The following is a 27,997-nucleotide window of genomic DNA, read 5'->3' on the forward strand; positions in this document are numbered from 1 at the left end:
CTGAGGGCGGCGCTTCCGGTCGGCGGAGCTTGGCGGCCCGAGCGGCGGCGGCGGCGGCCGAGTGGCGGGATGGCGGGCGCCGTGAGCGAGGCGCGCTTCGCGGGGCTGTCGCTGATGCAGTTGCACGAGCTGCTGGAGGACGATGCCCAGCTCGGCGACATGGTGCGGGGGATGGAGGAGGTGAGCGTCTTGGGACCGGGAAAAGGGGGTGCTGGACGGCGCGCTGGCAGCCAGAGTGGGGCCCTGACGCGAGATTCGGGGGGCACCGAGGGCCCCAGGCCGGTTTGAGTCGTGGATCGGAGCCTTGAACCGAGACACGGGGTCTTTGGGGCCGGGGCTGGGGTCGGGAGAGGGAGTGAAGGCGCTGAGATTGGCTGGGTAAGGGCGGAGGTGACGGCCGTTGAGTCTCCTAAGGACTCTAGGGGACCGAAGCAGGTAGATTAGGCATGGCTTTGGGAAGGTTTTGAAGGGAATGGTTGGAAAATCGTAGGGGCACTGAAGCCAGTAAAAGCGGATCGGATCTGGGGACTAGCTCGAGTTGTCGGACCGTTCAAAGATGGGCTTGTGAGAAGCAGAGATCTGTAGCTAAGTCTCGGTTGGGATTCTGAGAGGGGTCCTCGAAGTTCAGAGGCTCCGGATCACAGACAGCCAGGGTGAGTTGGGAAGGGGCCCAGTGAATGCCGGCTCTCCAAAAGGCCCTTTCCCGTGAAAGTGGCTTTAGGAGAGTTGACTCAAGAGTTCCTTCCTTTGGTTCTGTGAACGGTCTGTGGGTAGAAAGAGGATCCCTTTCCCCAAGCATCCTGGCCTTCGTATAAAGAAAGGATTGAGGGAATTCTAGCATGGCTGGCTCTGCCCCACGGCTGTCTTGCCCACCTCTCTGGGCTCCTTCTGGCAACAGAGTTAAAGGGGGCTGGGAGCTGACTGCTGACCCCCCCTTTCTCGATAGTCCAAAGCCAGCCCAGCCTCTGGAAGGCATGCGCCCGCCCATGTTTCTGGTTATCTTCCTCCACACCTCGCCTGTGGTTTGCTTTGAGGAGCGACTGACTTCACCCTTGCAGATCTGCCCTGAGTACTTCCCCTTTTCCTTCTCTCCCAACTGGTCCTGACGTTGACGCTAGAATCGGGAGCTGTCTGATCTCTGTGGCCCACTCACTACCTCCTTTGTCTGGGAAGTCTGAGCTTCTCTAAGCCTGCTTTGCCTCCTGCCAGAAGCTGGTATAGGGGGGCTTTTTTTGGTTTGCTTTCCGAAGAGGAATTGTACAGCACCCGGCCGGCCCCCTTCCAAGGGGGCTTGTAAGAAGGTTGTACATTCAGAATCCCTGGAAAACCCTCAGCAGATCATTGTCTGCCGCCACAGAGGGACCACTGTAGTAAGATGGTATCAGTGTTTCCATTAATACAACCCCTTGTATTCACGGGCTTTGCAGCTTGGCACATAGACCGTTGCCCTGAGATGCAATTTACCCAGTTTGTGGTCCCCATGTGGCACTGTCCATTTTCAGAGAATAATAAGAGACCAAAAAAAAAAAAAAAGACTCCATCTCTCTTGACTGAATGAGAATTCCGTGCCTTGCACAAGAAAGGACAATCCTTGCTTGCCTTCGCGGCGGTTTCTGAGAGACGTTTTGTTGACTGCGTGCGGAGTGTCTTTCTAGCTTAATAATAAAATGATAGGTGTGTTTCTCAGCATGTGGTCCTGCCTGCAAGCTGCCACTCTGCTGTCTGTGACTATTCAGTTCCAGTGAGAACAGCCACTGGAACTCCGTAAGTGGAACGTTTAATAGCATAAACTCTTGCTCAGCGGAGATCGGTGGGGAGCGAGTCAAATGGCCTGTGACTCCAACCTCCCCCTCCTCCCCCTAGAAACCTAGAGATCGGTTTGCTGTTGATGTTTTTGTTCTGTTTTTGAGACAGGGTTCCTCTGTGAGGCCGTGGCTGTCCTGGGACTCAGTCTGTAGACCAGGTTGGCTTTGAACGCACGGAGGTCCACCTGGTTCTGCCTCCCCGGGTGCTGAGATTAAAGGGCATGCTTCCATCCCTGGCTTATAACTGGAGATTATTCAAAGAAGAGAAGGGCACAGGGGACCTCATAGTGTTACTGAAGTTACTTAGCAGTACTTTGTCTCTGACTGTGTCCAGCTTTTAAAAAGGGAAGCAGATGCTCACAGCCAACCACTGGACTGAGCACAGGGTCCCCAATGGAGGAGTTAGAGAAAGGACGGAAGGAGCTGAAGGGGTTTGCAACCTATAGGAAGAACAGTATCAACCAACCAGACCCCTCAGGGCTCCCAGGGAGTAAACCACCAACCAGAGTCCACATGGAGGGACCCATGGCTCCAGCCGCATATGTAGCAGAGGATGGCATTGTCAGGCATCAATGGGAGGAGAGGCCCTTGGTCCTGGGAAGGCTCGATGCCCCAGTGTAGCCAAATGCCAGGCTGGGGAGACGGGAGTGGATGGGTGGGTGGGTGGGGAGTACCCTCATAGAAGAGGGGGAGGGAGGATGGGATAGGTGGTTTCCAGAGAGGAAATCAGGAAAGGGGATATCATTTGAAATGTAAGTAAATAAAATATCCAATTAAAAAAAGAGAGAGACATAGAAAGAAAGAAGGAAAAAAAATAAAACCAGGGAAGCAACTTAAAAACCAAAACACCTGGTCTGCACACCCGTTGTCCTAGTTATGGGTGGTGTTTTCTAAAGGAATGGGTGGGGCTCTGACAGCAGTTTTTATTTTATTTTTTGGTTGTGAAAGTTTCCCTCCCCTGGCCATGTCGTGCGTTTGTTTATTTTGGGATGGTTTCAAGAAAGAGAAGAGGATTCTGTGAACCATCCTGAACCATCCCCTCCTGACCAAATGAGGTATTGTGTGAAAGCATTAAGGAGCTTTGGGGCTTAGGAATGGTAGACTGCGGGGCGGACTTGGCTGCTTTCGTGCTGTGTGACTGTAGGCAGATTACTGCACCTCTCTGAACAGCTCTCGGGAAGGGCGGTGTGATGTTTCATAGAGTTGATAAGGGTTAGGTGAGATGGTGAAGTTTAAACACCAAACACAGTTCATGGTTAGTTTCAGCAATGAAGAAGAATAATTGCTGGAGCCTGAGCGGTAGCAAGGTTGGCAAGGTTTCTGCTGTGGAAGCGTGAAGATCTCAGTCCAACCTTCAGAGCCCACATAAAGAGCCAGGAATGGTGATGCACAATTGTCATCCACTTGTCTCCCCCAGGACAGGGAGACAGGAGGTTCCCTGGGGCACTGGCCAGCCAGTCTAGCCTAGTGGGGGAGCTGCAGAGATCCTGTCTCAGAAAACAAGGTGGCCTGGACCTGAAGGAGGCAAGGAACGCCAGGTTTCCCTCTGGCCTGCATACTCTGGTATGCATGCTGCCCTGTGTGCCCCTGTGTATAGCGGATGAGAGCTGGAGAGATGGCTCAGTGGTTAAGAGCCCTGGCTGCTTTTCCAGAGGACCTGAGTCTAATTCCCAGCACCCACATGGTGGCTCACAACCATCCATAATGGGATGCAATGCCTTCTTCTGTCATGCAGTCGTACCGGCAAATAGAGCACTCGTATATAAGTAAATCTTTAGGAAAAGAAAGAACTAGCCGATGTCACCCTAACAGATGAATAGGGTCTCGTTTTTCAAATTTTAAGATAAATCTTGACTTGCCATTAGCCTCAAACATTTGACCTTTCTACAGTCAGAGGGGTCGTGTGACTCATTGGTCCCAGGAAACACTGGGGAGTGGAGTGGGCCTTTCACAGCACAGACTCCTCTCATAAGCTGGAATGAAGCCCGATGCTCGTTCATTCTCGTTCTCTCTCTCTCTCTCTCTCTCTCTCTCTCTGAACTGGCAGAAGGAAGTGTTTGAAATTACAGGGTGAGGCTTCTCACAGCCGGAGGGGATATTTTGTGGCTGCTGTCAAGTGTGGCTTGTTGAAGGCCTTCACTGTTGGGCTTAACTGCTGTGGGCATTGTCTTCTCCATTTTAATTGCCGAGTGTGAGTTTTAGCACAGCTCCAGGCATTAGCATGATGTGGGTGCACCCCGGCCCTGTGTGTTTTCTCTTCTCCTGTCTCCCGTCTGGTATACTGCTCCCTAAATGCAGACACTATTAGTGGGCCTTTTTTTTTTTTTTTTTTTTTTTTTTTTGGGGAAAAAAATGGTGGTGTGGGTGGGTGGGGAGGTTGGGACAGGGATGGGAAGATGACACAGGGGTTGGGCCAGGGTCTCCCTGCATAGCTCTGACTACCCTGGAATTCATTTTGTAGATCAGTCTGGCCTAGGTAGATCCACCTGCCTCTGCCTCTGCCCCTGCCCCTGCCCCTGCCCCTGCCCCTGCCCCTGCCCCTGCCCCTGCCCCTGCCCCTGCCCCTGCCCCTGCCTCCCACGTGCTAGGATTAAAGGGCCTGCCTGTACCACCACGCCTGGCTGAGTTTGTTTTGTGTACACATGGGTGTTGATGCTGGAGTGGGGTTCTGAGACCAACTTTGAGGAGGAGGTTCTTCCTTCCTCTGTGGGGCGGAGGGATTGAACTCAGGCTTGAGCAACAAAGGGCCTTTACCACCTAAACCAACAGTTCTCCACCGGCGGGTCTCCAACCCTTTGGAGGTTGAACAGCCCTTCCACGGGCTACATGTAAGCCATTGGAAAACACAGATATTTACATTACAGTTCACAACAGCAGAGTTACAGTTATGAAGTAGCAGTGAGAATAACTTCATTGTTGGAGGTCACAGCGACATGGGGAACTCCGTGTTAAGTGGTCGCAGCATTAGGAAGGTTGAGACCCACTGACTTAAACCATCTTACTGGCCTTCTTTCTTACTTTATTTTTGCCTGGCAGTGGAATGCACCTTTATCTGGCCACATGAACCCCATTGACTGGCAAGGCACTCCCATAAAAGGAACGGTTGCTTGGGGGATTAGGCAAGTACACCAGAGCGCTCGGGTCACTTCTCCCTGTGTGTCTTCTATGGAAATGCTGGTCTGCAGGCTAACGGCCTCAGAGAATTCCAATTCTGCAGCTTTGTTCCTGTGGGAATCAAAGTGCCCGCACACAGAACTGTGGGGAGGGACCCTGAAAAGACAGCGCTTTGTGGAGAGCGAAGAGCTCCGCCCTGGAAGAAGCGGCTTCCTTGAGGCCTGTTGGGCTGTGACTTGTGTGTGACTGCAGCCACTGCTCCAGTCATAATGGCTCATTGACATGGAGCGCTAGCCCGGGACTCCTTTGGAACACACAGGCTGAATCATTGCTGGTGGGAGTTGGGTTTTCAGAAGCCAAGAATTCGAACTTGTTGAGGTTAGGCGGTCGGGTCTCACTCCATAGCCCTGGCTGTCCTGGAACTGACTCTAAACCAGGCTGGCCTCAAACTCAGAGCTCCTCCTCCTTTTGCCTCCTGAGTGCTGGGATTAAAGGTGTGAACTGTCGCACCTGGTTTTTCTTTTTCTTTTTTTAGATCCAATTGGTAAGATATAATTGCCCACTTAAACATACAAAGCCCAGTACTATCCATCCCTTAGGAACATTAATAACAACCTGTAAATACACAGAGCAGAATCTTTTTTTTTTTTTTTTTTCCCCCGGAGTTGGGGATCGAACCCAGGGCCTTGCGCTTCCTAGGCAAGCGCTCTACCACTGAGCTAAATCCCCAACCCCCACAGAGCAGAATCTTAACATCACCTGCCATATTTTTCTTTCCTCTCTTTTTTCTCTCCCGGTTTTTCTCCCTTTTTGTTTTTTTTTTTTTTTTTTTTTCCGGAGCTGAGGACCGAACCCAGGGCCTTGCGCTTGCTAGGCAAGCGCTCTACCACTGAGCTAAATTCCCAGCCCGTTTTTCTTTTTTAACAGTAATGCTACAGTCTTCACGAAGATGATTGGTAAGAGTCACGTGACTGGGTCACCGCCTTTAAGTAACTTAAAGTCTGTGCCCTTCAGTTTTTTCATCCTTTAGAGAGAGAGTGGTGGTGGTGCCTACCTTTTTAGGGTTTTATGCAACCCAGAGGGAGTGGTCCCCAGAGGCCACACACACACACACACACACACACACACACACACACACACACACACACACGTTTCTTAGAGCTTTTCTGAGCTGATAGATTGAAACAGCTGGACTGTCACAAACTTGAGACCAGACTGGGCTCGATTGTGAGAGACCGTCTCTAAAACATGAAAGAGACTAGGGTCTGAGCCCAGCCGGACTCACTACCCCTTCCGTCACCCAAGCATAAACTTCAACGGAGAGTTCTCCAGCTCCCTCAGTCACAGACATGATCCGTGTCCCTTAGCCTCTTCATCTGTGTCACCTGTGGCATTTGATACTCATGTTATAATCTGTTCACTTCCTGTGGCCCCATGGCTTCATTTTGTCACACGTGTGTTTTCCACACCGGCCAGCATGATGTGAGCAGTGCCCTGGCTTCAGTGGACGAAGAGTGGCCTGGATTGAGTGCGGAAGAGGGGCGCCTGTAGGTGGAAAGGGAGAAATAAGACCCTGTTGGAATGTGAGGCTCCAGCAGGGTCCCTCCCAGACAGGATCGAGAGTGCGCGGCTCTGGGGCTCCTCCAGAACCATCTGCGTGAGGCTGAGACTTCAGCCAAGCTTCCCCAGTGCTTGGAAATCAAAGGGACTATAAAGTTTGCATGACTACCAGGTAATTAGTGTGTGGTCAGAGGTGCCATCAAATAACTGGGAGAAGTTCCAGGAATTGGGTGGCCCCGGTTCAGACTGGCCTGAGGCGGAACCTGGGGTGACCCGTTTGCACCTGATCTGCAGTGGCTGTGCCCCGAGCTAGGGAAGGCCAGCTGTGTTGTTCACGAGGCCCTTCCTGCAGTATTTGGAGTAGACGTTGCCATGGGGATTTGTGCCGGGCACACAGTACAAGGTTATCCGCAGACTCGGTGACAGTTGACCAGGCAGCCACTGGCGCCGAGAGCGTGCTGAGACCAGAGTTGTATTTGGCTGTTTCCTTCCTGGCCGTCACTTGGAAGAGCTTTCCTTACCAGCAGGACAGAGGCAGAGGCAAAGCTCATTGTCGGATTTCTTCACGGAGAATGGAATTTGAGGTGTGATGTGTGATGTACTTGGGTCTCTTGTCTCTAGGGTACATGACTAACTCTCACTTCGCAAACTCACTTGGCCCAGAGCATGCTGTATACACCAGGCTGGCCTCAAACTCACATTCCTTCCCCTGCCTCCCAAGCCGACGTTAAAGGCATGCACCACAACCCCTGATGTAAAATTGTTCATCTTATTTACATGTGTGCCTGTGTGGATGTCCTCGGACAGCCTAGTGGGAGTTGGGTCTCCTCCCTGTAGGTCCCAGCGATTGAAGTCAGATTGCTGTCCTGTTGACATGCTAAGCCAGATGCGTCTTTCAAATCAAAGCTTCCGGTATCTCCCAGGGTTAGCGAATGGCCTCTCGAGGTTTTGTTCGTGTCCATAGCCCAGTGCCCCGCATGGTGAAGGGACACGGTGGTTCCACAGCCGGTTTCCTTCGTGTGCACATAGCTGAGTTCAAGGAGGTCTGTTCATTACTCAACCTTGTGGAGAACCTGCTCCCTCTGGGGATGTGAAACTTGTAAAGCCACAGCTTTCTTTTTCTTTCTCCCTTTTTCTTTTTCGTGGGGCTGGGGGATAGAACCCAGTGCCTTGCCAAAGTGAGACAGTCAACCACTAAACTGGACCCCGAGCCCCAGGTTTTTCTCTTTTTGGATGGTGCTGGTATACACAAGTAAATCCACAAGACAGGCTTCAAGGACTGGAACACAGCACACTGCAGTCAGGGGAGACCCAGGAAGCCTTTGGGGCCTGGGAGAAGGTCACAGTGTTTCCTGGAGCAGAGAGTGACTCAGCTGGGATTCAGAGGTTGAGGTGTGGGCTCCAGGGCCTGGGGTGGACTGTGGGAACAAAGACCCCCTCCCGCAGGGTTCTGGAGCAGCGCAGGCACAGCGATACACTCACATGCTTAAGGGGCCAGTGCTAGGCCGATGCTCGAGGCAGGCAGCACCAGATGGCCTTAGAGGCCACCAGGGTGAGGAGCTTGGCCTGATCCTCTGGGCCACTACCGGATTTAAGCCAGCGAGTGCTGCGGTTGGCTGCCCTTGACATTTATGTAGATGGTTCTGGTGTGGGAGTGTGGGGGGCGAAATAGAGGGGGGATAAGATTGGGAAACATGAAGATCAGTTAGGAGGCTGAGAAATAGAAGTGAGCCTGTAGCAGTGGGCCGGAGGCTGGACTCCCTCCCAGCTGAGCCACTGGGTCTCACTGCCCAGATGGAATCATAGTGAACTGGTCGTGTGTTTGCTGCAGGCTATAGAGGGATATAGTGCAAAGCTAGTAAATCCGTGTGTGTCTGTGTGTGGTGTGGTGTGTGTGTGGTGGGGTGTGTGTCTGTGTGTGTGTGTGTGTGTGTGTGTGTGTGTGTGTGTGTGTTCAGCAAGAAAAAAGATAGTGTAAGTTTTAAAAACTACAAAAACTGGGACGTCAACATATGTATCTATGTGTGTATTTTCCTTTTTTAGTGACAGCAGGATGATGATAGCATCTTGCTATGTAGCCCAGGCTAGCCTCAAACCGGTGCTCCCCTGCCTCAGACTCTGAAGCACTAGGACTACAAGGCGTAGCTCTCATATGTGGGAGGAAGTGGGGAGACAGACAAGATTTGGGGTGCAGGGAAAGTTTGGGGCAAGTTTCCCAAATACTAGCTTGCTCACTGTTGACTCAGTAGCATCAACAATAGCATCCTAAAACCGGCGCGTGTCATCTGCCCGTTACTCTAGCGGTGGGGAGCTCCGGCAGGCGCAGGAGTTAAGGCTAGCCAGGGTGACATAGTTGAGACTTTTTACTCATTAAAGGAAAAGCAGCTGCAGTTCAGATGGCATTCATTTAGTCCCCAGTGCTGGATAGACACCCAGTGTGCGAGGCTCTGTGGTCCTAGCACGTGGGAGCCGGAGGAAGGCATCGTATGTAGTTATCCCAAGGATTAAATAAGCTAGCCGGTATAAGCCAGTGTGGTGTCTGGCAGTAATAAAACGGTGAGCAGACAAGGCTTTCGGTTAACACAGCAGTGTGAGGCCATTTGAGCTGACAGACATTTTCTCAGACATTAATTCTTGGAATTTTAATTCTCCGTGGTCATTGCACAGCTCCCAGCCATGGACGTTGGGAAAAGGGTGGTTAATGGGCTGAGGGGTGGGGGAGCTGCTTGGTTTCTTTCTGGCAGGGTGGAGTGGGGGCTTGAGGGGTTGGAGGTGTGAGATAAAGTTCTGGAGGCTGTGTACCTGCGTGCAGCATTCTGATTTTCTAGAATAGTACATGCCTGGGGCCTCCTGTGGGATCTGCCATCTGCTGCTGCTGCTGCTGCTGCTGCTGCTGCTGCTGCTGCTGCTGCTGCTGCTGCTGCTGCTGCTGCTGCTGCCGCCAAGGGGTCCTGGGGTATCAGTGGGAGCACAGTAGTTGTTGGGTGTCCAGGATGAGTTCTGGGGCATGGCGGAAGGCCTTGTGAATTTTATGGACTGTTCCAGGAGATGGTACCCACCCCAGGAGTCGGTCTGTTTTTTCAGCATGTGGGTCCCAGGATTTGAGTTCAGATGGGCAGGGTTGGCAAGCCACACCACCGGTCCCCACAGCATGATTCTCAGTGTCTACTTGACATCTTATCTGTGTCTTTGTCCTCAATTCTGAGTACTCAGGTAATCCACCATAAATTCTGTTAAATGACCTTACTGCTTTTTTTTTTTTCCCCCCAGTGGGTTAGTGTTGGGACCGCAGTGATGGACTTAGGGTAGAGGGACCTGTCTTTCAGTCATTGAGGGTGTGAACCAAAGGCACTTGTGGACCCTGGCCCTGCTAATACTTTTCTTGTGTGTCCCCCCTCCCTCCCACTGTGCTCCCTGCCTTTGCCATCTGGTCCTCCCACCAGAGGCCGGAGGCGGCAGGGTAAGCCCTGTTAGGGACTAGAGACACACAACTGAGGGCCAAAACAAAGCCCCTCTTTCTAAGCTGATTAACTCCGGTATTTTGTTATAGTGATGGAAATCAGGAATCTGGACGGCTTAGGCATTTGGTTCCCTGCATGAGATAGCTAGGGTTTTGTTAAGAAACTTAAGTAGAATTATCTAGAGAGCAATAGTTTCTCTTTTGACTCATTTTCTTCTTTTCTAACTACAAGAAAACCTTCTTGATTAGAATAGGATTTTTCTCCTTTATAACGAAGTGAGAGTAATGAAAGTTGTGAAAGAAAGTTTGTTAAACTGAAGTCGGAGTGGGGTTAGAAAGGTCATGCGAAGATGTGTATTAAAGATAAGGAGGAAACATCAGAAGACACACAACCCAGAGCCCATTGGGATGGGGCAGATTTCCATCGCACTTCATACAGACCAAGCTGAAAGACGCCCCCACACGTACGTCTTGAAGTCGTGGGTAAGAGGAAAGAGAGCCTAAGACACCTCGGCTGCTTTGGTGGTTGGCCTCAAACAAACCACTAAGAAAGCCCAGGTCCAGGGGCACGCGGTGGCCTCCCTCACATTCCCATTGCGAGAGGCTGAGTTAAGGGGGTCACTTGAACCCATGAGTTTGAGACCACTCTGGGCAGCATGGGAGATCTGCCCCCCAAAAAAGAGAAAAATAAACTTAAAAGTTGGGGTTTAGGAATTCTCTTTGGTAAGCTGAATTTGGGGGGGCATGCGGACAAGGGGAGAGGAGTCTTCAGTTTTAAAATTACCACAGAAGACCGAGATCTTTCCACTGAACTCAGTATTCCAGTAATTCTGCATCCGCCTCCCTTTGCCATTAACAGAAGTGACTGGGCACCAGTGAGATTGCTCAATGCGTAACGGCCATCGGCAACCTGAATTTGGTCCCCAGAACCCATGTGGTAGAAACAGAGAACTGAGTCCCGTAAGTTATCCTCGGGCCACGGGTATGTCCTAGCTCATGAATATCCATTATGGCATGGCTTGTGCCAATGTGATGTCCCCATCCGTTTGCATTTCTGTCTGTTCAGCACATGCACACACATGCACTCGCACACATACACACTCACAAACATTAAAAGCTTTTACGAGAGACTAAACGAGGCATGGTAACGTGCCTGTCATCCCAATACTTGGGAGGCTGATGCAGGAAGAGCATTTGAGCTCAGATGTTTAAGACCAGCTGTGCAGTGACATATCATTTAAAAGTAAGTAAGTACACACACACACACACACACACACACACACACACACACACACACACTTGCAAACTCCAGACACACATACGCACACACACACACACTCCCGGACTTAAGGGGCAGAGGCAGGCTCAGGTGGATTTATGTGAGCTCAAGGCCAGCTTGGTCTGAGTGAGTTCTGGGACAGTCAGGGCTATGCAGAGAAACCCTGTCTCAAAAAAAAAAAAAAACCCAAAATAACCAGTGTGATGCCCCAACCCCTCCTTATGCTGAACCTTGCCTTTCTGCCGCTCCCTAGCCACATGCTAATCAAGGGCCAAATGTGTTTGCTTTCAGACCTCTTCATTCTGGGTTTATTTGCTTAGAAATTATGTAATACCCTCCAGCTGGCGTACCGTGAGTGGAAGGAAGAGGGCTGCTTCTGTGAAGGCCAAGCCGTGAGCTTTAGACAGCACCAATAGAAAGAATGTCACTAGGAAAGCCCCAGAGCCTTGCTGGAGAGTGCAGTGTGGGCTGGACCGACCAGTCAGAGCACTGCTCTCACAGTGCCTGATGTGACCGCCTGTAAAACTGAAGTGGAGGGGGCAGAGCGATAAGGGCTGTGGGTAACATCACTCTTTTCTCCCGCAGAGGACCTGAGTTCCGTTTTCAGCACGCACGTGACAGCTCAGAGCTGTCTCTGACCCCAGTTGCAGGGGATCCAGTGCTCTCTTATGGTCTCTGTGGCTTGATCAGTTTATTTGAATTTTAGGAAGTAAGTCTTCTAGGAGACAGTAAGCCCTAACAGGACCAGGACGCCGGCAAACTGTGTGTCCCAGAATTGACATCATTTCTTCTCTGGGACTGGTCGGACTGGTCGCAAGCCTCCACACTTGTGTTTCTGCGAGCTCTTGATCTTCCTGTGAGTTGGCACTCCCAGGCCTGAGCCGCGTGGCCAGCTCTGTGCCAATGGGACCGAGTTTAGAGGCCACCACCTGCTCCTTTCTGAGAAAGTAGCTTCCATCCCAGCAAGAAGGTATCTTTACTTTAAAAAACAAACAAATAAAAAAACTGGAACTCACTGGCTGGTTCCTTTGTGTGTTTGTTTTTTTGAGACAGATTTCTCTTTAGCTCTGACTGTACCAAAACTCACTCTATAGAGCAGGCCGGCTTTGAACTCAGAGATCCGACTGCCTCTGCTTCCTGAGCGCTGAGACTGAAGGCATGCGCCAGCACAGCCAGGAAACCTTTGTTTCTCGGCCAAGTGGGTGGAGCTTTGGCTAAGCAGCTTGTGAATTCCTTCCTGAGTGGGTCGTAGTCTTGGAGATGGTTTCACACAGCCCCCGAGACAGTTGTATTTTAGGCCAGTTTCGTAATGTTCTGCAGCTTCTCCACTGTATTTCTGGACCGGCATACCTTCCCCGTCACTGTGCTAAGCAGTCTGACTGCAATGGCTAGATTCCTCTTCGTAAAAGTGGAGGGAGAGCGGAATTGAAGACAGCAGCCTTGGATGGCTGCAGCGGACCTGTGTGGGGTCTGGGGGCAGGGGGATTGTCGGCCTGGATCACAGGCCTCCTGAAAACCGGAAGTCGGTTGGGAACTCACTTTTGCCATTGGTTAACTCTTTTTGAATGGAAGGTGAATTTGCTTTCCAATAACCACAGGGCCGGCAAGATGGCCCAAAGGGTAAAGGTGATGTCTCCAACCTTCTTACAATCACCTGAGTCTGATGGTGGACGGAGAGAACCAACTGCCTTAAGTTGTCTGTGTCACTCGTACACATGTGTGCACACACACACACACACACACACACACACACACACACACACACGCACCAGGGCTGGAGAGATGATTCAGTAGCTGAGAGCCAACACAAGTCCTGCAGGAGACCTGGGTTTGGCTGGCCCAGCTGTGTGTGGCTCCTACGCCAGTACTCAGGCACATACAGACACGTGGATGTACACAGTCACAGAGACCCGCCAGTACTCAGGCACATACAGACACGTGGATGTACACAGTCACAAAGAGACCCGCGGCGCAAAGCCTGTGTCTGCGGTGACTCGCACCGAGATGAGTGGGTAAAAGAAGTTGCGTTGAACCTGCTGAGCGGACACAAGCCAGTGCTTTCCCTGTAGCGTGGTCTGCAAGCCGACAGTATCCAGGGTCCCAGTGCAGTCTCAGCCCTTTGCTGTGAATGGCAGTGGAATAAAAGCCCGAGGCCCGTCCGTCTCCACCGTGTTTCAGAGAGCTTCACATTTATCTGAAGTGGCAAAGGTCAATGACGATGTGGTCAGTGGACAATGACCTCAGTGATTGGACAGTGGAGAGCGTCATACTCACTCGGCAGACTCTAGCCTCTCCTCCAGGGGTTGATTGTGTTCGGCTGCCTTGTTGTTGCTGTTGTTTGTTCGTTTTTCTGGTCTTTTGCGTCAGAAGGAGCCTCACTGTAGCCCAGGCTGACCTCAGACTTCCATCAGTCCTCCTGCCTCAACCTCAGAGTCCCGGGATCATAGGTAGGAGCCACCATGCCTGTTCCAAAGTTGTCTTTAAGAAGGTGAAGGGGAGGGAAGCCAATACCATGCCGTTCCTGTGTGCACTCTGTGTCCGGGGATCAAATGAGGCGGAAAGCTTGAAAGTGTGGGCTGCAGAGAGTGATCCTGCCATTGCGGTCAGGTTACGGGGTTCGCCCACCAAGTTTTTAGGACTGAATGATAGGATATGCCGCTTTTAAATACTTTAAAAGTAAAGGTTTCGGGGTGACTCGGGGTGATGGCCTCCAGCAAGGGCAAGGCTCTGTTCCATGCCAGCCCTCTTTACATAAAGAAAGGGTGTTTAAAATGTTGACAAGAACCTGGGACAGGGCTACGTGTGGTACCTTGTGAGTGGGAAAAACAACAGACAGACACAGTGGGAGTGGATTCTAGGTGGTCGTTGGAAGTATATGGTGGTGAACTGTTGTCTCCATTCGTTCCTTAGCAGAGCCACGGAGCAGACGCTCAGGAAAAACCTCCAGCACTGATTGTTACAGCGGGGCAGAGAACCCAACCAGATGCCAGTACATACTGGGGTGGGAAGATGGGGGCCGCAGTGAAGTGTCTAGTCGCTCCAGCAGCTCCCTAAGTCTTTATGGTCACATCAGCTTGATTCTCTCAGACACTGTGCTGTGTGTGCGCAGGCCACACCGCTAGTGACAGAACGCATGGCCCAACCTGCAGAACCTTATGCACAGAGATGATCTTGACCCCGAGACGCTGGCGGTCTGGGCTGCTTCCAGGTCATTGTCGGGCTCTTAGGTGTGCTTCCTGTGGGAATGGAGGACTGAACTAATGAATGAGTGACCGGTTACTGTGTCAGAGCATGTTGTGACTGACCAGGATGAGAAATCGCTTGTGGTTTTTTAAAAATACAATTTTAGGGCTGGAGAGGTGGCTCAGCGGTTAAGAGCGCTTGACTGCTCTTCCAGAGGTCCTGAGTTCAATTCCCAGCAACCACATGGTGGCTCACAACCATCTGTAATGGGATCCGATGCCCTCTTCTGGTGTGTCTGAAGACAGCCACAGTGTACTCACATACATGAAATAAATAAATAAAATTTTTAAAATTATGCTTTTAATTAAAATAGAATTACACGCTTTCTCTTCCTTTTTCTCTCTCCAGCCCCCCCCCGCCCCGGCCACCTCCAATCCTTCCAGTGCTCCCCCCTCCTCAAGTTGATCTTTTTCTTTGGTTACTGTTGCAAACACATATCTGTATGCACGTCTGTTTTGTGTGTGTAGGTTTCGAGGCTGACTGTTTCGTGTTAGACAACCAGTAAGGGTTGCCTCCGGTGGGAGGCAGTTTCTTTCTCCCCTAGCAGTCTTTATTTGCCCAGTTCTTTGTCTAGGGCAGGGACCCCGTAAAGCTGCTTCTTCCTTTTTTTTTTTTTTTTTTTTTTTTTAATGAATGGGTGAATTACAGTGGCCTCAGGGGCTGTCTGATAATTCCGCGTTGAGCAGTTGAGCGTTGAGCCTGGTAAGTGGGGAAGAGTTGAATATAGCCGCAGGGCGTTCACCAAGCCACCTCCTGTCTGAGGCGTCTCATCAACCGTTGTCACAGTCTTATCCTTCTCCCTTTATTTAGTGCTGTGCTCAGTGCTGTGGCAAACCTGGATGTCAGGCAGTCACCGCCTGCTGGGTGGTGGGGCAGAGCGTCAGTCCACAGTGCTGCCAAAACTACTTTAGACAGTCAAATACTCTGCGGTCCCAAGACGCTGAACAGTGAGCACAGGCCGTGGCCGAGGACTGCGGTTCTGAGATTTCACTAAGCTTCGTTGCTCTGAGACTGGGTCTGGCTCTGTAGCTCTGGCTGGTCTCGAACTTGCAGCTCTCCGCCTGTATCTGGAGTGCTGGGATCACACAAGGTGTACGGCACCCGGCCTTAAGAGGTGAGAAGGGTGAGAGATGGCCCCACTGCTTGGGAAAGCTGCAGAGGTTATCTGCAGGCTTCTGGCCAAACGGGCTCGCTGGATGGAGGGATTCCTCTCTGGTGACAGACGTGAGAGGAAGGACAGCATGGCGGAGAGGGCCTAGTTGACTGCTCTGACTCCATTTTACCTTCTTCCACCTTTGGTCCACGTTGTTGAGTCATAGGACGAGAAAAGGAAGAGGGGTCCTCGGCATCGTTCAGTTGGCTTCAAGGAACAGAGCAGGAGCGAGGGCGGACCTCAAGGACAGTGGAAGATGCTGGCTGGCACTGTGCTAGCGGGCTCAGGACTGGTAGTACAGTGGCCTCAGAATGTGTGTGTCACACTCCAGGAGCTGGGAGTCCAGCATGGCCTGCTCTGGCCCCTCTTTCACTTCTAGCTGTGACCAGCTCCCTTGTGGCCACACTCCTCCAACCTGGGGATTATGTCAGTACAAGAGGTGGCCGAGAACAGTGAGCAGGGCGGGGCTGTTCAGATAAAGGCAGCTCAGAGCCATTGCCACGCTTGGTAGAGGTGTGGACCGGACAGTAGGGACCCAGGAGTCACATGAACCAATCTGGTGACAAGTATCATATATGCCACGTAGAGGACTTCTTATTGCCCAATAGCATGTTTACTTGTTAGATAAAGCAAGATTGTTCACCTAGTGCATATGCTAGGCCTGCAGAGAACGGTGAGGTAACCAGGCTGTACCCTTCAGGTGACTCAGCCGGATCCCAGTACTCACTGGAGTCACATCATGTGATACAGGCTCCCAGTACTGTTGAGGATCTCCGGCTGGGCCATGGTGGCACGGGCCTTTAATCCCAGGACTCCGGAGGCAGGGGCAGGCGGATCTGAGTTCCAGGGCAGTCTGGTCTCCAGAGTGAGTTCCAGGACTACACAGAGAAACCTTGTCTGGAAGGACAGGAGAGAGGGAGGGAGAGACAGACAGACAGACAGACAACATTTCTGTTCATTTGTCCAGATTTCCTCCTGTAGTTAGGAGCATCTCTTGGGTACAGAGGAGCCAGGGACGGCCAGAAGTCGTAGTCTTCTATGCAAAAGACAGACCCGCCTGCATGTAGAAGACAGCCTTATAATTACAGACAAGGGAGCCAGGCTCTGGCCAGCTTGGGTCAGAATTTCGCGTTGGAGAAGTAGTGGTTTGGATGGTGTCCACTGGAAGTCCAAGCCTTTGACCTGGCCCTAGCCTGCAGGGCAGGGAGTCCCCGTCTCGAAATGTTGCCCGGGCAGAGGGAGCTTACGTCTGTTCCCTTCCTTGCTGGGTTTACTGGCTCGCAGGTCTCCTCATCTCTGCCCCATTTCAAACAGGGTTGTGGGGTGAGCACTGATGGAGGTCAGAGGCCAACGCCGGGGTCTCCCATTCTCCATCTCCACCTTATCTTTGAGACAATGTCTTTCTGAATGCAGAGCTCACCCCTCAGCTGGCGTGGCAGGCTCGCGAGCCCCGGGGTCTGCCTGCCTCTCACCCCAGCACTGGAGTTAAAGTCATGTGACTACATCTGCCTTTTACATGGGCACTGGGGATCTGAACTCAGGTCCTCTCCAGCCCCTACTCCCACCCCCATTTTTAAAGAGAGGTGTTTTATTTTCCCAGGGCGTTCGCCCAGGGTGGTGTTTGTATTAACATCAGAGAGGTGTGGGTTTTAGCATAAGGAAATAACTTTTTTCTCTGTAGAATTATATGACTGTTAAAATGAATCGAGTGATTTAAAAAAAAAAAATCAAGCGGAAGCTGAAAGAAGAAAGTTTGAAAGTGAGCTGATCCCACCAGTCCAGGGTGACCATGTTAACTAACTGGGCAGATGTCCTAGTCAGCCTTCATTAGACTCACAGGAATAGCCATGCAAATGGGGCCTGATAAATGTGTCACGCACCGCTCTGTCTTCGTAATAGGGAAAGGAAGCTGAAGTGAAACCCAGAGCGTTTACAGAAATGACTCTTCACCACAGAGAAATTATTTCCTGAAAAGATTGCTCTATGGTTTAAAAAAAAAAGATGGACCGTGAGAAAAGATCCAGGGTCTGGCCACCGCTCAGTTCTCACGTGTGCCCTCGCCTCACAGGGACAAGGCTGTGGACGTTTGGATTCCTTTCAAGCCTGACGTTTGCTAAAGTGAACTTCCCTCTGCGTTCTCAGATCCTCTGCTGGGCCAGTGACCCTGCCAAGCTTCCTCTGTCCCCTTCCCTGCCTAAGTTACAGAAGCTAAGAACAGAAGGCCCGTCAGCCCGCGGCATTCCCGACCCTTGTCCTTGCTGCCATTGTCCTCCTGGAGGTTGGGGGTGTTCTCTGGGTGGCCATTTAGGACTTGTCATTTGTTCCTATAAAATACCTCTGCTGGCCCAAAGGGTATATAAAAAATATTACCAGTTTAACAGCCCGGCTGTCATCATCGGGAGTTTGCTTGGTTTCTTTTATTGGTGGGTGGCTTTGGCTTTACGAGTCCCATCCCTGGTTCTTAGCACAGGCGTCCCTATGTTTTCTTCCAGGACTTTGTGCTATGTAGGGCAAGTGGTCCTGACTGTACCCCGTGGGAACAAGATATTTTTGTATTGCGTTTTATAGAGAAGCTAAAGTGGTGTGTCTCAGTTTAGCTGCATGCTGGAATCCCCTGAGAGTTTGTGGGAAAAGTCCTTGCCTGGGCCACCTCCAGACAGTTGGCTAGTAGCTGGTTGGTCTGGATTTGGGGAGGGAGGGGTGCCCAGAACCTCATGCATGTTAGGGAGGTGCTCTGCTACTAAGCTGTGGCCCAGCTCACAGGCACCGGGCTTTTTTTCAGCACCCCCTTTAAAGAGCATTCTGACGGCTTGCGGCTGTATTCTGATGGGCTGCATTCTGAAGGCTAGCTGATGGGTAGCCGCTGTATTCTGATGGGCTGCATTCTGAAGGCTAGCTGACGGGTAGCCGCTGTATTCTGAGGGGCTGCATTCTGAAGGCTAGCTGACGGGTAGCCGCTGTATTCTGATGGGCTGCATTCTGAAGGCTAGCTGATGGGTAGCTGATGGGTAGCCGCAGCTGCTGTGAGCCTGCCTTTAACAGTGGTGAGACAAGTGCTTGAATGTCACCTTTCCCATGCCCACCTCAGGACCATGGGGTTACTGTGTTGCTTCTACTAAGAACGCCTGGGGACATTCTGCTTTGGAAACTACCCGCAGAGTGTGACCCCACATGCCCTCAGATAGGCTTAGACTCAAGTGACATTCTTCGAGAGCCCAGTGAGTGCACAGAATTCTGCAGCATAATACCCTGTGTTCCTTGACAACAGCGCACTTCCCCCTTAGTCCATATTTTGTTACCCTCTGCATTGTCTTCTGATGTAGGTGAAGCCCAGAGCCTTGCGTGTGATCGACAAGCACCCTGGAGCCCCAGCCCTGTTCTTTGGTTGAGAATCGGTCTCAGATGGTTTCTGGTTTGTTCTCTGAGGGGGAGGGTGTGCGTAGGTGGAACAGATTTCACCGAGTGGTCCCTATGTGCTAGGGCCTGTTGTGCCGAGCACGATCCAATAGTAGCTTGGGTTTTGATGGGATTTGCCAGACGGTGAGCAAGAAGAGACATTTCTTACTGTTGAGAGTGGAGAGCAATGGGGCGGGGGGGGCTCAGAGTAAGAGTGTGAGGTGGTCCAGCTCCACAGTAGCTAGTGGGGACGGGGCAAGTGTGGCCCTACAGAGAGAGTGGAGGACATGGCTCCACTCGAGAGTTCCTGTACTTGTGAGTTTTCTCTGCCTACCTTAGGCCTGGAAGACTGGCTTTCGGTCAGTGGTATGGAACAAGAATTACAGTTCCAGTATTGACATTTACAAGCCTGAATGTGGTGGTTCGTGGTGCTTTAATCTCAGTACTTGGAAGGTTGAGGCGGATGGATTGTGAGTTTGTGGCCAGCCTGGCCTACACAGTGAGGATCTGTCTGGAAACAAACAAAAAGGTGACCGGTGAGGAGCAGCAGGAGCCAGGTCCTGGTCCTGACCTTGGCCTTGATCACGGCCCCGCCACTTGTAAGGCACAGCGGTTAGTTTGTCCTGACCAAGCTTGATTTAGGCATAGCATGGAACAGACGTTAGGCATAGACATGACGCCCGTGTCCTTTCACCCCGCCAGTGGTGGGATCTGGGGAAGTCCTAACCCTACATTCCAGCAAGGCACAGACTGATCCCTGATCCCGACAGGATTGTAGAACAGAGGCTCCACCCCCAATTAGATGTCCATTCACAGCCCCTCCCTGCCCCAACCCAAACCTCGTTCTCTCCATCTGGATACCTGAGACTACTGCATGCGTGGAATCGGATATGTGGCCCCTCAGGGTTGGCCTTTCTCACACCCCGTGATTCTCTGGGGTTTTATTCAAGTTGCTTGCTGTGTGAATCATGCTCTCCCGTTTAATTCCATGGCATGGATTCGTCATAGCTGTACTGTTCTTGTGAAGGATACGCGGGTCACTTCAAGTTTTAGATGATTTTGAACAAATCCATGGGAAATTTAAGTGCAGGGGGTGCCATGTGTGCAGAGCAGATCTTGTTTCTCTGGAAGAATGCTCACAAGTACAGTTCCTGGGTCAAATGATCTCTCCACGTTTAGTTTCCTAAGACCTGCCAGAGGCTTAACAATGGCAGGAAAGACTTGTGCAGCCATTAGGCCATTGGTCCACGAAGCCCACAAAGAGTTCAGGGTGGCTCTGGAGAGATGGGCCTCAGAGCCCTACCTGCCTCCCAGGATCCCCCTTAGAGTTCATCCGGCCTCCCCGCTTGCTTAAGCAGCAGAGAGAAATGAAAGTGTCTCCGTGCCACCAGCCGAGGAGAGAAATGAAAGTGTCTCCGCGCCACCAGCCCTGGGCATGCGTCTGGCTGTTGTTTTACAGTGTTGAGCCGGAGGTTTGAGTGGCTTTGTGACTGAGGTCCCCGATGGTTGGTTTCGGCTGAGTGTGGTCTTTAGGGCCTTGTGTATCTGCTAAACAAGTGCCTCTGGCGTGGTGGGGTCCCCAATATCCAGGGCTTTTCTTTTTCTCTGGGGGTTCCCCTGGTCTCTGCTGTGTGCGTCCCATGTGTGTGGATGCTGGGAGCACCGTCTAGGGCATGGTGGGCGGTGGGGGAGCAGAGGACTATATACAGAATACAGAGAGGAAGGAAGTCATAGCAAAAAATAGCCTGGGCGGGGCAGCAGAAAAATATTAAAGGGAAAATGGATGGCTGGGCAGGGTCAAAGAGCCACTGGAGGTGCAGTCTGCCGCCTTGGGGGAGGGTTGAACTTACAACCCAGAGATGGAGGTAATGGTGGGCCGGCCATGTAGGGGAAGTTGTCACGAGTGGGGAAATAGGGAACCAGAAGGCAAATGTTCTTGTTTTTCTCTTTGAACACACGTGGCCAAGCTTTGTCCCATTCACGACCCCGACCTCCCCCTCGAAGGTCCAGTGGAACCATTGTCCGCCACAGCCAGCCCCTCTGCCTTTGGGTCAGCTTTGCTAATGGCACCATGCGGGAGAGCTAGTGGGCGTGAGAAAGGATGGGAGAAGCGGTCACTGTAAACATAACTCTCTCTCTGGGCCCCCGCTGGGCTCTTTTGATCTGAGGCTGACCATGGAGCGCACACTGGCATCCTGCCGGACGGCGGAGCACCCTCTGATAAGCGGGGCTGCGATTTCCTCTGCAGCGACAGAGCTCACTCTGCGCAGTCCAGCCCTGTGCGTTCACAGATGTTTGCAGCTGTGCAGAACTCAAGTCCCAGTGCATCCACGTGTGTCACCATCGGGAGGGAATCGGGCCTCATCCTTTGTGAATGGGGGAGTGCTCACAAGAAGGGGAGGGGCAGGAGTCTCTGCTTAGCCTGTCAGCCCAGCGTGTGGGCCATCTGGGAGACCAGGGAGGGGCATGGCCTTCTGCGTTCCCCCATGCAGAACTTGCCTGGGAACCAGCACACCAGCCGGGGTCTCACCAGCCTGTGTTTCTTGCAGACGCAGGCTGTTCAGCATAACAAAGAGATGACGCTGGCTAGCAACCGGAGCCTGGCCGAGGGAAACCTTTTGTACCAGCCCCAACTGGATGCTCAGAAGGCGCGCCTGACCCAAAAATACCAGGAACTCCAGGTTCTCTTTGAGGCCTATCAGATAAAGAAGACCAAACTAGGTAACTTTTTTTGGGTGATCTTTGAGATTAAAGCGTTTGAAGGGAGGCTGAGTGGTGGTGGAGAAAGCCTTTACTCCCAGTACTGGGGAGGCCGAGGCAGAGGGATCTCTTAATACGAGGCCAGCGTAGTCTGCATAGTCAGGACAGCCAGGGGTATACAGAGAAGCCCTGTCTTAACTGAAAGAGTTGAGCTAAGCAAGTTCAGGGATGCCCTACCAAGAAAATGATAGGAAAACCTTCCGGGTCACAATAGTGACTGCCATGACAAGCTGTGGTGTGTGTATGGGTCACACTGCTGGTTTAGGGAAGAAACCACTTTCTAAATCCAAGACTCCATCTGCTTCAGGGAGCACAGAAGAAATCTTCTGAACGAGGGTAGTCAGCTGACACTGCGGTGCGCGTCTGCTGTCGATGTGAGGGGTGGGAGGGCCTTCTCACTAGAACATCGTGCAGAAATGTCCCAGCTCACCTCGTCTTTCTAAAAGATAGGAGTATCTTTTGTGTGTGTGTGGGTGTGGGTGAATGTGTGTTGTATGTGTGTGACTATGGTGTGTGTAGTCTATGTGGGGGGGGGGAACGTGTGACATAGGTAAGTGTATGATGTGTGTGGTATATCTGTGAAAGTGTATGTGGGGTTTGGGGGTGTGTGTAGTGCATTGTGAGTGTGTTGGGAGAGTTCGTGGTGTGCTGTGTGTGTGTTAAGTGTGTGTGGGATGTGTGTGTTAGTGTGGTGTATGTGTGTGTTAGTGTGGGGGGGTGCCTCTGTGTTAGTGTGGTGTGTGTGTGTCTGTGTGCGTTCGTGTGGTGTGTGTGTGTGTTAGTGTGGTGTGGGGGGTATGTGTGGTGTGTGTGTGTTTGTATGTGTGTTAGTGTGGTGTATGTGTCTGTGTGTGTTAGTGTGTGTCTGTGTGTGTGTTTGTGTGGTGTGTGTGTGTTTGTGTGATGTGTGTGTGTTAGTGTGTGTCTGTGTGTGTGTTTGTGTGGTGTGGGGGACTGTTAGTGTGAGGTGTGTGTGTGTTAGTGTGTATGTCAACCCTGGTCGGGCTTGAACTTATTTTATAGCTACAGATGACCTTCCTGCCTCTGCCTCCTGAGTGCCGGGATTGCAGGTGTAAAGCAGCACGCCCAGAGTTGAGGGTGTTGATGGAACATTTAGATTAAGAAGCAGACAGACACACAGACACATAAACTGACAGACCAACCGACCTGTGGGCCTGGAGAGACGGGTCAGTGATTAAGGGCACCATCTGGTCTTCTGGAGAATCAAGATCAGTTCCCAGCCCCCACACGGCAGCTCACAACCCTCACGCAGACATCCACGCAAGCAAAATACCAATGTACATAAATTAAAAACGAGTGGGAGTCAAGTGTGCTGGCGCCCGGCGCTTGGCAGGTAGTAGATCATGAGTTCGAGGCCAACCTGGTCTACATAGAGGGGCAGGACAACCAGGGCTACAAGAAAGACCCCGTCTCAAAAAAACAACCAGAAAAGGACACACTGTCTGGACTGGGGGATGGCTTGGGGTAGAGTACTTGCTGCTCCCCTAGAAGCCCCAGGTTTTGTTTTCAGCTCCCACACAAGCAGCCTACAACCGGCTGGATCTGGTATTCCCTGCTGGCACCGGCACTTACTCGCAGGAACACACACATCAGAACACCTGGTGTGGTGGCACACACCTTTAATCCCAGCCCTCACCAGGCAGCCTGGGAATCTCTTGATTTCTAGGCAGCCTGGTCTACAGAGTAAATTCCAGGCCAGCCATAGTTCCGTGGAGAGACCCTGTCTCAAAAACTAAAAAAGAAAAAACAAAATACCCCAAAGCGCCTTCTCCTGGGAGGTTTACAGCTGCTGTTTGCCCCAGTCCTCTTGGTCCCTGTAACATCAGCACAGTTGCGGACACCCACCCAGACTGTAAGAAAAACGAGAAAGACTTGGACACCACCTTGGAGGAGCTTCTTGGCCAGGTCCTGTAACGCACAGGGTACATCCAGTGACTCAGGGACACCGGGGCATGTACCTGAGGAGACGCAGTGTCGAGGAAAAGATAAATGCAAACATTGTTGGTTTGTTTGTGTTACAATGGTTAAGTTGAAGAATAATCTAAGTATCCATCTGCAGAGTGGGACTGGGGCGGAATGGCAGCTTTGAAAAGAAATCTCAGATCCATCTGTACCACCACAGCGGGGAGACAGATGCTGAGGGAAAGAGGCTGGCAGGGAGAGCCAGGCATGTAAAGCCAGTCACCCATGCTGTAAAGGCCAGCCTTGAAGGGGAGTGGGCAAGATGGAGCCTCTGGGAATGTCTTATCCAGCCTGACCTGGTGGGATGTGACTGGAGTTTTATTCACATGGTGTTTTGTTTATTTGCTGTTAGGTAGGTGTCTGTGCTAGGAACTGAACCCAGGTCCTCTGGAAGGGCAGGAAGTACTCTTTTTTTTTTTTTGGTTCTTTTTTTCAGAGCTGGGGACCGAACCCAGGGCCTTGCGCTTCCTACGCAAGCGCTCTACCACTGAGCTAAATCCCCAACCCCTCAGGAAGTACTCTTAACCTCTGAGCTTTCTCTCCAGCCCCTCTAAGACCCTAAGGCTTCAGGTGTGTGTGCTAGATTAAGTTATCACTCAAAAACTAGGGCGTGATAAGGGGAAGTGGTTGAGAGAAAAAGTAGGAAATGCCCTGTTGAATGGTGGCAGGCCCGCAGGTGCAGCCACAGGAGGTGGGTTGCAAGGTTCAGGCCACCCGGCCATTCCGTGAGATCGTGTACAATGTAAGAACGGGGCAGCGGGTTGTGGACAGAACTCCGCTGCAGACCACCCGCCATGCACGTGTGAAGCCCCGCTCGGCCCTGAGTGCTGGGAAAGGCTGCGTGATTGCAGTGTTGGGGCCACATAGGGGAAGCGGCCAGCTCTGTCGGGTGCTGGCGTGCTCTGCCTCCTACAACTTGCCCCTTCTGCTCCTCTGTGTAAAGCTTTACTTTCCTGGTAAGCCCGTCCCTGTTGCCCTTCTTGCTGGAAACTTTCTCCAACAAGAAGACCGGAAGGCATCTGGTAGGACGAACCACCTCATGCCGTCGTATTTTTACTTTTTCCAGATAAACAATCTAACAGCGCTTCCTTGGAGACGCTGTTAGCGCTTCTTCAAGCAGAAGGGGCCAAGATTGAGGAAGACACTGAGGTAAGGCTAGACAGCTCCGTGGTCTCCGAATGTCTGGACTCTTAAGTCACTGTTCAGTCCTTATCCTCCAGGACATGGGGCCCCACAACTCCACAGCCCACTGGTGCCACTGCCAAGACACACGGGTCTGGCTGGATGCAAGTGGGCACCTTGGCCCCTGGCTAGGGAACACGCTAGGTGGGGGTCCAGCGGTTCTGCGCTGGCCTGGGTGTACATGCTGCTCCGAACTAATGCCACCCCCCTGGGTGCTAGTGTCTAAGGCATCTGCTGTGGTCATGAAGCAGCTTCCACCCGTGGTTGGCTGAATACAGGGCTGGAGCCCTGTGAGGGGAGGAAATGAATCAGGGTCAACCGTATGCCTTAGCAAATTGCCAGGTCTGGCTGTGCCTGTCTGACTAACCTGTTAGTTGGTGGGTCCTGATAGCCACAAGGAGGGTTCTCGGCTGCGTACTCTGTCCAGGGTGAGTCATTGGTCGGGTTGCAGCCAGGTGGAAACTAGAGGGCAGAGCCAGGGCAGTGGCCATCTCTCGGGAGCGAGCTGGCTGTGCAGGACCTGTCGTAAGGCATGACTGTCTGTCATGGTTCTGCAGAGTAGAGCCAGCAGTGGACCCACCTGCCTTGTCTTCCTGTGGCTCTGCTTGGTGATGGCTCCTGACGGCATCACCCAGGCCCAGGCACACAGGTCAGGAGCTCTGAGCCCGTGGCAGCAGACAGGCACCAAGAAGTGTTCCCAGGAGAAGGGTACTAGAGGGGGCCGAGAGCATCTTTCCCTTTGCCTGGACTGTGAGGGGAGCCTTCTTCCCAACAGTTGGCCTGCCTTGTAACCTGGTTCCCCTGCCTCTCGTAGAACATGGCAGAGAAGTTTCTGGACGGAGAGCTTCCTCTCGATGCCTTTATTGATGTCTACCAGAGCAAGCGGAAGCTGGCACACATACGACGGGTCAAAGTGGAGAAGCTCCAGGAGCTGGTGCTGAAGGGACAGAGACTCCCACAAGCCGGGGTCCCGCTTCCACCCCGGGTGCCCGAGCCGTCACCTGCCACCGCCCTTCCCTACCCGCCTCTGGAGGCCACTGGGCTCCCTTCTGTTGTGCCTCGGCGCATCCCCCCACCTCCACCCCCGGTGCCTGCAGGACACGTAGCCACCCCGTTCACTGCTGCCATGGGCTCAGGACAGGCTTCTGCGTACCCAGGATTACAGTGCCCACCTCTGCCTCCCAGAGTGGGCCTCCCCTCTCAGCAAGGATTCTCCACACAGCTGGTGTCGCCGTACCCACCGGCCCTGCCCCAGAGACCCCCTCCACGGATGGCTCCTCACCAGCCAGGCTTCATCCTGCAGTGAGCTCAGGGGCCTGCTCTTCCTGCAAGACATCCTCTGCCTGCCGTGCCGAGCTCTGCACACACAGGCCGTGAGGTTCAGCTTCTGGGCCAAGGGCTTGGATGCCCTGGGCCAGTGTGTCCGTCTGACTTTAGAACTGTAGGTCCGTGGTAAGTAATAGAGAGCCGGTTTTGTGCACCAAGGGAGCTCTGTTTGTACCAGGCCAGTCAGCATCACATCGGTCTGTGTTCTGGGTGTGATTTCTGAGTGTCTAGTGTTGTTGATGGACTCGTGCATTTGGAAAGATAAACCTCCCCCCTCCAATTTAGAATCATGGCCCTCCTGTTGCAGCTTTATTTAATAAGCATGATTAATTATGTCTGTTTTATTTTCAAGTCTTGGCCCACCAGCTGCTGTGGCACTAGTAAAGGCTGGTCTACAGCGGCCAGTCGGAGCGTGTGCCGGTGCCCAGGCCATGCTGGGCAGCTATGCTGTTCATTGAGTCTGTGCAGGGCAGGGCATCACAGTGACCTCGTGTTCCCGCCAAGCTGGATGCTCTCATGGTTCCAAGCCACAGGCAGAATTTGCACTTGGCTGCTGTGTGCAGAGGCCAGGAGAGCTGTGGCCCTGGGGGTGAGGCCAGTGTGAGCTGGACTTTGCACAGTACAGCCCTCAGCCCTCCCCTCACACCGTCAAGCCGCATGACGGTTTCTGTGAAAAAAATACTCAGTGTTTTTACTACACTTGTAATTTTCCTGTTTTATATTTCAAAAGAAAACTTTTTTGACACTCTCAAGACCATTCAGGGAAACTTTTTTAAAAACGCAGACAGACTGTTTTGAGTTGGTTAAAAATGCAGATTTATTGAGTGCCGCTTCCTGTCAGGCGAGCAGTGCATGGTCACGTCCGTCCGTGGCCGTGCTGTGCCTTAGCTTCACCTGGTGCCCGGGCTCAGATGCCTGCAGCGTGCCAGCCACAGCTGCCCTACAGAGCCGTTAGGCGGGGCCTAGCAGGCCGCATCACTTTGTGACAGGTCAGAAAGGGTCCCTCCTCCCCCAACCAGGATGACTTAGGCAGCTGGCTGTGCTGCAGGTGTCGGCCAAGGCACGGAATGGGTTTGGGGAAGGCCCACCCCACAGGATTGGCGGCAGCCGCTCCGTCCTCTCTGGGACCTCATCTGCAGGTGCCCCATGTGCAGAGTTCCCAGGGCCCAGCCGGGGAGGGGCAGTCCCACACCTGTTCTGCGAAGAGGGCTGCCACTGTTGGTAGAACTCAGAACCCCCTCCACCCTGCCAGCTGGCTGCAGCCCAGGGCAACAGTCAAGGCAGCGCTGGTTAGAGCCTGTTCCAGCCGGGCCACCAGCAGGACCATCAGCCTTTGTCCCCAAGTCATCCTATATTCCTCATCACGGATTTGGACTCTGTACCCTACTGGAACTATTCTGTAGAGACAAAGCTGTATGTGCCACCTCAATACCTCTGCCACCAGCTGCCACCAGGAACGCCCACTGCCCAGTCCTGGGCTGCAGCCACATGGGAGCTCCAGGTGGATATAGGAAAGGGGCCGCCAGGCAGGCCTTGCCAGGCCAGAGCTGGCACCGTGGCTGTAAAGGTGTAGACCTCTTAATAAATTGAGAATTATTAATTTCAGTTTGTTGCATTTCTCTTCTTTTATCGTGCCACTGCTTTACCTGGGAATGTTGTGATCACCGGTAACTGCCTGCTGTCCCTGTGACCTGTGCTCTCCCGCTCGTTGCTGAGCTGCACAAGGGCCTTGACGC

The 27,997-nt window shown here is 52.4% G+C and overlaps 1 protein-coding gene across 1 annotated transcript; it reads left to right on the forward strand.

Moving 5' to 3' along the window:
* Nucleotides 1–16: 16 nt before the first annotated feature.
* Vps37b (VPS37B subunit of ESCRT-I) lies at nt 17–27,866 on the forward strand. Its single transcript, XM_032887275.1, has 4 exons — nt 17–180; nt 21,560–21,731; nt 24,820–24,902; nt 25,750–27,866. Exons 1-4 carry the CDS (start codon nt 70–72, stop codon nt 26,239–26,241), a joined length of 858 nt encoding a protein of 285 aa, XP_032743166.1. The 5' UTR covers nt 17–69; the 3' UTR covers nt 26,242–27,866.
* Nucleotides 27,867–27,997: the final 131 nt, after the last annotated feature.

The sequence above is a fragment of the Rattus rattus genome, chromosome 16 (assembly GCF_011064425.1).
Source record: "Rattus rattus isolate New Zealand chromosome 16, Rrattus_CSIRO_v1, whole genome shotgun sequence".
Taxonomy (NCBI): domain Eukaryota; kingdom Metazoa; phylum Chordata; class Mammalia; order Rodentia; family Muridae; genus Rattus; species Rattus rattus.

Bases quoted from the DNA above. Each gene is read 5' to 3' on its own strand.
- Vps37b (XM_032887275.1), top strand. From the start codon at position 70: ATGGCGGGCGCCGTGAGCGAGGCGCGCTTCGCGGGGCTGTCGCTGATG. The intron at 181-21,559 runs GTGAGCGTCTTG...TGTTTCTTGCAG, and splicing joins TGGTGCGGGGGATGGAGGAG to ACGCAGGCTGTTCAGCATAA. The intron at 21,732-24,819 runs GTAACTTTTTTT...TACTTTTTCCAG, and splicing joins GATAAAGAAGACCAAACTAG to ATAAACAATCTAACAGCGCT.